The sequence below is a fragment of the Pteropus vampyrus genome, unplaced genomic scaffold, assembly GCF_000151845.1.
Source record: "Pteropus vampyrus isolate Shadow unplaced genomic scaffold, Pvam_2.0 Scaffold38, whole genome shotgun sequence".
NCBI lineage: Eukaryota > Metazoa > Chordata > Mammalia > Chiroptera > Pteropodidae > Pteropus > Pteropus vampyrus.
Window position 1 is genome coordinate 3,231,065 of NW_011888819.1, and position 10,470 is coordinate 3,241,534.

Here is a 10,470-nt window from a genome sequence, read left to right on the forward strand (position 1 = left end):
TTTTTTGGAAATAAAAAAGCCTTAGACTTTTGTTTTTATCCTGCAGAAGATGATTCTCAAGTGTGGTAGACTGGGCAATTGGACTCTTTGAGGCCAAACATAAGGTTTTTGAGAAGCATAAACTGGAGTCTAATCCGTTTTTGTTGATTTCGTTAAGCACTCGAAATCTCATCCTTTTTTCCTAATTACCCCTGCTGAGAATTGCTAATAATTGATGAAGCAAGCAGTTTTCTTGTTTTGTGATTGATATAGAGCTCAATGATACGGCCTTCCATTGGTTATTCATGTATAAAGTTAATTACACCAGTGGTTTTGCATCTGTTTCTTCTTCATAAAACAAGCTAAAAGTGAAGCTCTCTGCAAAAATGTTTTCATGTCTCTAATTTCCTATAACAATACTAAAAAAACCCATGACCCTGCAACACTAAATTTATATACAGTACTGCGATTTACCTTTTGATATTTATAAAGATATTACAACTGAAATGAAGATGTTCTTCAACACTGTTATCTGAACATCAAAAGAACTGACTTTCTTTTGGGATATAACCAGAAATGAGTCACAATAACTTCTATGGAAATTTTCAATCTGTTTATTAAAATGAAAATTAGTGCTTTCTATAAGTTATTTTAAAGATATGTTATTGTAGGGAAATGCTGACTTTCAAATGCAGAAATTCATAAAAGTAGGAAAAATACTTCCTATTTAATGAAGAGAATCAATATTCTAATCTGTTGACACTTATTCTTTTTACTTAAATCGTAAAAGGTTTCAGAACTTCAGGGACCAACAGAATCAATTATATTAATATTAGTTTTATATTAAAATCTCATTATTGATTTATTTGAAGCAATAATTCTTTCTGCCACCTCTGTTTATCAAAAGAATACAAAAATAAGAAAACAGAACACAGCAAATAAAAACTTCAATACCCTCACTTGCCCTTACTCAATCACATCATAGAACAACTTTTCCTTATTCTTCTATTTTATTCCATATGGTAAGTGGAAAGCTTCTAATTTGCGTACTTTTCCTTCCCTTCCTCTTCTTTCTCCAGTGCTAGATACACAACCTCTTGAGTTCAGGAAACCCACAAAGCTGACCAGCCTCAAAGTTGGTTAGTTTAGAAACTTTTCTCTCCATTCATTCTTCTCTCCTCCCGCATCCCTCCTTGGGAAGCTACAAAGTAACATAATCACAAGCCAATTATGCAAGGTTGACTCACAGTCTTTGATTAAAAAATGTTTAGCTAATGTGTTCTTTGGTGTTAATTCTCGAACCCTTTATTTCAGAGGTCTTTTTATGCTTGCCATATTCATTCAACTAATATTTACTGACTGAGATATGATGAGTGATATACAGAACGGAAGCCATGCTCTGAGTCTTTTCCTGGAGGTAGTAGAGTGCTCCCTTTAATGTATAAAAGACAATGTCATAGTATAAGAATAATCTATACCTATATCTACATGTGCTATAGATGCTCAGTAGAGGGGACCTTATTGCTGGCTTAGGAACGTAAGCTCCATGAAGATGATGTCTGTTTTGCTCATCATAATAGTATCAGAGACTAACAAAACACCTGGCCCATAAATGGAGCTCAGTAAATATCTGCTCAGAAAAAATGAGTTGAGGATTTTTAGGAACTAGACCTATGAAGGATAGGGAAGCCTTGGACAGAAGAAATGGAGTAGGACATAGTGTGAGCAAAGGTAAAAATCATGAGATGTGTATACGTAAAAATAGATAATTCAATTTGTTTGGAACTGAGAGAGACAGTTGGAAGTGAGGATTGGGGTGAGATGGGGGAACAATTCAGAAAAAAAAAAATAGTTCAGACACCCCATTAAGTGAATTGCCAGCCCTAATGGGACAAAGACCTAAGTAGATATTCTGTCCATAACCTGAATTATTTTCACCAAAGCAAATGTATTAAATTCACATTTCATTTGTTAAAGAAATAAGAGCAATGTTTCTTTTATCTGAAGCACCATGCTGTACTGTGGAGTCACTTTGGGAAAGAGACCCAATGAAATGTTTATATTATTATCCAGTCTTGCTGCAGGCTACAGAAATAGGATTTGGCCAAGGTTTTGCCTTCCTGGCTCAGCTAGTGACTTCTGTCCCCTCCTTTTCCTTCCTCTCTTATCCTTAGCTTACAAGAACCATTTCTGAGCAAGTGTTTGGAGCCAGATGATGCTTTTTGTGTACTACGTATTCTTTAAGGTGGGGTGGAGGTAGGGAAACTTCTTCTAGATTATGCTTTTAATTAAAGTCGTTGAAGAAAGTTTGCATGAGCTAATTTTCAAGGATATTAACTTAAATCTTAGAAGTAAAGTTATTTATTTTCTGAAGACAATTGGAATGTCCCATTCTTTTGCAAGGGAGAAAACACTCCTGCATTTGTCCAAACTCTAATTTTCATAAAATTATTCTCAAATAAACTGGAGAAAACAACCAAAATAAGCTTTGAGGTGTGGTCAAAAACTGTTTGGAAATGTTGTGCTTGTGAATATATTTGCCATACTATTTAATCTGCCCTTTTCAGTCATTTAATTCTGGGAAGTAGACAAAAGCTCTGGAAAATGCCATAAAAAATAATGAACAATGTGTGACATGATCTAGATGTTTGCTGCAGGTAAACTCTAGCTTCTTGGCTATGAGATTTTAGGCTTGGTTTCCTGTAACATTGGCTCAAAATATTTCGATAACACCATGTGTTTATAATAACAATAATAATTGGACTAAAATAGTAGTAATTGAATCTTTGATATTCATGGAGCATTTAATAAGATAGCACTGTTCTGGGCATCATTTAAAACACACTTCATGAAGCTACTTACACATTGGTTGTCCTGCTTCCACAGAATAAGTGGGGACATTAGCTCTCCCACTATCTGAATGGCTTTTAATGGCTTTTAAGAGCATGAAGTAAACATTCCTGCTAAATGCTTGAGATAACTGACCAGTTTAAATATTTGAATTAATTAAACAGCATGAAAAATGAAAGCTATAGCTATTCAGTGGGAAAAATGATAAAAATAAATTGCCTGAAAAAGTGTAATGTGCTCGGCAAAAAGCATACACTGTCAGTAAATCATTAGATTGTGTTTCTGTCATCAAAAATTTATTTTCCCCCTCTTTTTTTTAATTCCCACCCCCCTTCCACTCCTGACCCATGGATGTTGCCGTTTTCCCTTACGAACTGGATCTCTGAAGGCACCCAGGGCCTCGGGCCTGGGGTCTGGGGCCTGGCACACCTGGGGTATAGTCTGTGGCTCCACCTGGGGCACGAACCTATAAAGCAGATATGCTAACCACTACACTATGGAGCCACCCCTTTCTGTGATCAAAATTTACAAGTAGATTTAAATAGATTACTGCACCTTACACAGGTAATTATTTTCCCCTCTCACTTCTTTTTATCACATCCCAGAAGAAAACATTAAGGTTTGTTCATTTATGAGGTAGAAATAAAACTGAAGGAAAGAGAATATGAACTTTTTCACTTGTTTCAAAAAGGCCCTGCATTATTGATAAAGGTGAATGAACTTTGCTACTTTTTGATGGCATCGTTTTATAAAAAAATAATATTGGCACAGAGATGATTTAAAAGCAAAATCTAAGTTTTCCTTTCTAGATAAATCAATTTCATGGACATGTAGATATAAATATAACATATTGTACTTTTGTTATGACTTTAGCAAGGAAGCAAAAGACATATAATTTAGATAATAGTTGATTTTACTTTCAGAGATTGAGTTGGAAATGACTTATTTTGTGATTCTTGAACATGTAACTTAAATTAGCAGATTATACTTAATATATTCCTAATTATGTACATATCCATTATAATTTATACCACTCATTATAACTAAATGGTAACCTTAATTTATTAAACATAAACTACTTAGGCATAATAAAGAATTTTTAAAAGCCAGGGTAATTTTTATTTAATATTTCTGGTATAATTTTCTTTTCCAAAACGTATGGGAAAAAGACAGCAATTTGGTTTTGTTAGCTCCAACATAGCCTTTTTTAATCAGAAAATACTTTTCCCCCTTCACATAGTTCTGTTTCATAGCTTATTGATTCTTAAATTTGATAGTAAATAAACTCTTAAATAATCACAAGTTACTTATCTAGGGAAACTTCTTATCTTCCATCCAAATGGATTGACAGGTTATACAGACTCATTTGTGTTATCATATGCAGGCAAACTGATCATGAAGGTAAAAAAATGGTGGAGAAAGAATAGCATATAATGCATTGTCATGAAAAAAATACATTATTTTAAAATTATCTCTAGTTGACATTATTCATGTCAATAACACTTTCTATTAAAAGAAGTTAATTGAGAGTAATACCTTAAAGTCAAAAGATTTTATCATTTAAAAGTTATTATAAGAACTCACTGATGAATTGAACGACTGATTAGTTGAGTTATTCATTTCTCCTTTCACTGTCTCATTCAACTCTGGTTACCAATTATAGCGCTTGCTGCCGGAGAGTCTAAGAATGGTCTTTGCCTTTTTTAGCTATAATAATTTAAATATTTTCTATGTCTAACAGGGAAGGAAGACTAGTTTAGATGTTTGCAAATGTTTTAGAGTTCTGAGTACATAAAATGAAAAATCTAAATGCACTAAACAGTGGTCATTGACCAGGGAAGATATGAAATGGAATGATTTTTCATCAAGCTGTGATTTCAGAACTGTAACTGTACATATATGGTTTTCATTTTGTAGACGATTGCCTTGCTCAGTGTGACAAAGACTGCAGGTCTTACTGCTGTGATGGGACCACACCTTACTGTTGCTCCTACTATGCCTATATTGGGAACATCCTCTCGTGAGTATTGGCCAAACTTGGCAATATCGATTCTCTTTCTCTTGCCTAGTTATGTTTTCAGAAGGTACTAAGTTATAAATATAGGCAAGAAATTTTAAGAGTGGCTGTTGACATAAAATCTTTACTGGAGATAGTAAATACTCATCACTATCTAATACATTAAATTATTTGACAAAATCTTCAAATCAATATACAAAATAAGATATTCTTTTATTGCTTAATTTGTTTTATAATAATGTTTTAAGTAGCCCATATTCATATTATTGATCTTTTTTTAACATTTTAAATTATGTATTTGTCTGCTTTATTTGATTTATAAGTTAGAATTTGTCATTTAATTACGACCAGTTTATTTTGCCATGTATGTATCTGTCTAACTCATCCAGTAGATATCAGGGAAAAGAGACATTAAGAATAAAAAAACAGGTAAGATATGAAATGTCAATTTTCTATACAATGCAAATAAAGCAACTTCAGGAAACAAGTGTAGAACCTAAGGTTGGCTAGGCATCAACAATGTAAAGTAATAACCAACTACAAAAAGCAGTGAGATATACACACTTAGAATGTGTTAAGCATTTCTCCATAACAAATTAAGAGTTTATTTTAAAGATGCTACTGGGCAAAGGGAAATGGAGAAGCAGGAACTGCCTTCAGGGTTGCATGTCTATAAAGTATACAAATCTTCGTTCCTCTATGAAACCTTCAAGTTGAGAAATTAAATGTAGAGAATTAGGAACATAAGAATTTTCTATATCAGAATCATCTGGGACTATCAGCTAGTAGCAAGAGTCTCGACTCTGTTCTTCTTAGTTTTTATTTTTCAAGTGAACATCAGATGATTTGGGAGCTATCCTGTTGTGGCTTAACTCATGCCCTATGAAGGCTTAAGTGGAACCAGGGAAGATTAAGCACTAAAGGGTGTCCACTGAGATGTCTTATAGCTCATTCTCTGTTTCCTGAGAATAGAAAACCTAGTAGAACATAAACTTCTAGAATCAAAGTTGAGGCTGATATTAGAGATCATGTCTCTCTGAATAAAACCAAAAAGAATGAGACTTCAGGATAGTCTTGAAGACCATCATGACTATGTAAGAAATATCAGGCTCTAAGAATAGAACTTAAGCATTCTTTGAAATGCAAATAAGCTTTAAATAAAATGTTTGAAATTTTTCTCATGGAAGATGTGGTAGGAATGAGACGAAATCTTTTCCATACATTAGAGAATAGTCAGAATGATATTTATAGGAATTAATCAGCTCAGAATACCCTAATTATAAATATATAATGATATTTCGCATTTGTGTATCACTTCACACTTTCGAAGTAATTTAAAATACGTTATGACTAAATTCCAATTTTATTTCAAGTGGTCTCCACATGCCGGATACTGCTGGTCAAGGTAGATGTGCGTGGGGGCCCAGCAAGTGGTGTAGATTTAAATAAACTGGCATCAGAGTGATTTTATGATTCCATGGTCCTCTGGCTCCTTGCCTGTTTCTCTGTCCACTAACTACATCATGGTGTGCATTGTGCCATTATTTCTCACCTTATAGCTGCCTCCACCCTGGCAAATATATATAGAAGACATAATTACTTATTAATTGGAATACTTAAAAATTTAAATTTACAGGTGTGCCTTATATGTTTTACATTTGCAATCAGATTTACATTTTTATGGTACATATTCTAAATCTTTAAATAATTTCACCACTTGGTTAAAGTAAGGAATTCGTTGAGTTGACATATATTTTATGGGTTATTAGGACCTTGTACTTGTAATATTTGAAAAAAAGAATTGTGTTTATTCTAGGAAATAAACACAGATGGTATTATATTTCAGGCAGTTAAAACTGAATTTTCTGTTCAAAATAGAAACCACTAAGTAAATCTCTTGCTAAACAATTCTTAGGGAAAAAAGGAGGGTGGGGGGTGGACTTTAACGTGTTTTCCCTTCTGGATAAAGGAGAATATGTTTTCAGGATATCCAGTTATTGTTTAAGATTTGAAAAGAGTTCTTAACTCCACCCAAAACTTTTTTTAAAAAGTTGTTTGAGGGGGTTGAGAGAAAAGGAAAATCATTCCAAGAATGCTTATAAAAGTTCTTTCATGCACATATTTTCAAATGTTGCTATTTTGGAACTCATAAACTATGCTTTCTCTCTTTCAAGCATCCAGGCACATTTTTAGTAAAATAATTTTAATCATCTTAAAAAGTTAAATTTTCGTGGTTATCAGAAAAGTAATAAGGAAGAAAGCAATAAACATAATGGAATGTTATATATCCTAAATGAACAATTTTATAAATTGGTTATAATTTGCTTTCTATTCATTCTGTTTAGAAACAGAAGATATCCAGGCTGAGTTTAAAATGAGCTAAAAAGAGTACAAAATACAATTTGGGTCATTCTAGACTATAAATGGTAAGGTAAGGTACACTTGATCCTGGTTGCTGAGGTCTCTCCCTAGTTACCATCTAAAATAATCAGAGTGCACATGTTTAACCCTTAATGTTGTTTACTTCAACACAATTAAACAAAATTTTGTTTTCTCCTTTTTGTTTTGCAAAGTAACCATTAAGAATCATTTTGGAGAGTTCACAAGAGCTAACTTTCAATTTTCCTTTCAGTAGAAAAGTCTTATTTTACTGAGGTCCCTCCTTTTTTGATATTTTACCTGAATATGAGTTAATTTTGACAAATAAATTCAGATTCTCCCATCCTTTTTTTTTTCCTTTTCTGCTTAGAAATTTTAAAATGTACTTGTGTCTCATGAAAATATTAAAAATTAAACTTTTAAAATAGTGTATCTACCTTTTTAAATTGAGATATAATTGACATACTTATATTAGTTTCAGGTGTACAAGGTAATGATTTGATATTTGTACTGCAGTAGGTCTGTTTAATTTAAGTCCATTTAAAATAGCACATGTATTTTTGATTGTTATGGTCACAGATGATAACTTCGATATAGAAAACTAATAAACAGTATCATTTTCCAGAATTTAAGAATAATTTTACAGAAGTCAGTGTATACTATGCAATCAATTATTTACAAACACATATTGAGTGCCCATAACTAGGGCAGTATGGAACTAGATCTTGAGATCCAAAGATAAATAAGTGATGTCCCCTGACCTCTAGGATCTCACAATCTAATTAGAGAAGAGAATGTATACAAATAATTCTAATTCAATGAACTAATCTATGAAGTGTTATTGGAGGGCGGGAAGAATAAAAACAGCTACATATTGTGTGTGTGTGTGTGTGTGTGTGTGTGTGTGTGTGTGTGTGTGTGTGTGTATTGGGAAAGAAATGTTTAGAGAAAGCCTCATAAACATTTGAACAGAGTTTTGAAGGAAGAGTAGATATTTACATAAGTGGCCACTGAAGAATAGAAGCACACTCCAAATAGAGAGAGTCTTTCTTACAAAGGCAAAGATATAAGAAAGGAATTGATCATGTTATTCATTGTTGCTAGGGAGGTAAGGATAAATTTTAGATACAACATGCAAATAAGTAGGTAAAACAGAAGATGAGCCCTTACTTTTGCATACTTTTATTGGTAGATTACATACATTTATTGGTCATGCCTAACGCAACTGAAACAAAATAATTTATTATTTTCCTGGAAACAAGACAACTGGTTTTATATAGAAAGGACACATTCTTAGACACCACTGAAACAAGGGACAAAAGTGACGAGGTGCCAAATGATGATGATTATTTTTTTTATTCCATAGAGAAAAGATTTGGAATAAACACTTTGAGATATTACACTATATAGAACCTTTTATGCAGAATATGTGACCTTGAAATTTTTTCTACGGTTTTGACATTTTCGATCACAAGGGTAGGAGCCTCACTATGTTTGGAAATGAGAATTGGGCCAATTCAAGAAGTAGACAATTTCTCATCAAATTGATTCTAAAACATTTCATTCAGCCACTCTTCTCCATGGAAGATAAACATCTGTGATGATTATGAAAAGGGATATTTCAGTTTTTGCTGCTGATGAAATTGAATTGACATTCCCTGGGGAGAGAATCCAATGTAAAGATGTGGTTTTTAGAGCAGCCTTTAGAATTGGTAGAATTCAAGGGAATAGAGGATTTAGTTGAGTCTAATTACTGTTAGACTTTACTGAAAATGAAAGCAAGCTGTTATGAGTAAGAGAATAATTGTATAATATTGAATAAGAACCAATAATGACTGGGTGGGACATAGTGAGCCAGATGATAAGATGTAAGGTTGACTCTGAAATAGAATTTTGCTTTTCCAGTTTGCTTTTATAAAATGTAGATCTGTCTAAGGATTCTTCAGAGCTCCATCTGGCCAAAATAAAATCCCCGCAGGGAAAAATCAAGAGAGAGAACTAATAATGGAGATCCTGGTGGGATTAAGTTTCTTTTCTTCTCAATGAAATGTGAAAGATGTATTGCCCACAGTTTTGCAAAGACAGCTTACAAATATCACAACTGTGATTTTAGAGCAATGTTATGCATGAAAGCAAAACTGAGTTAAAAGATAAAGGTTTCATATTTTCAAATGGTATTTGAGGTCTTATGCTCATTAAGTAGCTTAGCAATGTGAATAAAACACATGAGACTATTCAAATACTGACAGAAACATAATGCATTTCAAAAGGCCTTTGGCAATGATAAAAACACTTAAATTAATTAAATTTGGGACTTCCAGTAAAGATGGCAGGGTAGGTAAACTCTATGTTCACCTCCTCCCACAACCACCTCAAAATTACAGCTAACCTATAGAACAACCATCACTGAGAATCACCTGAAGTCTAGCTGAACAGAAGTCTTATAACTAAACATATACAGAAGAAGGCACCTCGAGACTCCCAGGAGGGGCAGAGATGTGGAATCAGTTGGTCCCACACCCATGTGTGGCGGTTAAAAGTCAGGAGGAATATCGCATCTGCAGCAAGGAGAAGTAAGGGGTTCCAGCTACACATGAGGATCCTCAGCCCAAGGTTCCAGTGCCAGGAAGAAAAATCCTTATAACTTCTGGCTATGAAAAACAGCAGAGATTGTGGCTAACTGAGACAGAAGGCTGAGAGAGCCAGAGACATTTCTCTTAAAAGGTCTGTGCATGGACTTCCATGCCTATGGACTTACTTGCTCTGAACTCCAGTGTTGAGACAGCAGCTTGAAAGTTCTGAATGACATACGTGGAGGAACTGAGTTGCCTGGCTTCGGAGTGCAAGCTAGAGGGGCAGCTCTTTTCCAGATAGAAATGCTGGCAGAGGCCGTTGTTCCTTTGTTGACCCCTCCCCCAACCCAACTGCTTATGCAGGTGGCTACCACATCTGAGTCTCCACCAACCTAGCTAACACTGTTCAACCCACCCTGGTGATTCCCTGAGACCACCCAACTCAAATTTCGGGCCCACTCAAGCCACTTTCAGTGGCTTTTCTATACAAATGGCCTGTCTTGGCTCATTCTGCAGATTTTCATAAAAGTTCTCAAAGATTCACAAACACTAAACAAGCAGCATCTAGCCTCATGATACCCTATACCTCTTGCTAAGCAGCCTCAAGCCCAGCTATAGTGGCAGCCAGCCTCAGTTTGCAACTCAGCCTATCCCAGGTGCCTCTAAGACCAG

General features: G+C 34.3%; 1 protein-coding gene across 1 annotated transcript in view; it reads left to right on the forward strand.

The window, feature by feature from the left end:
- Positions 1 to 10,470, forward strand: part of CYYR1 (cysteine and tyrosine rich 1) — a 124,202-nt gene that overhangs the window by 16,146 nt on the left and 97,586 nt on the right. Inside the window, 1 exon segment of the mRNA XM_011358241.2 lies at positions 4,747 to 4,849. Within this exon segment, the coding sequence (XP_011356543.2) occupies positions 4,747 to 4,849 (103 nt within the window).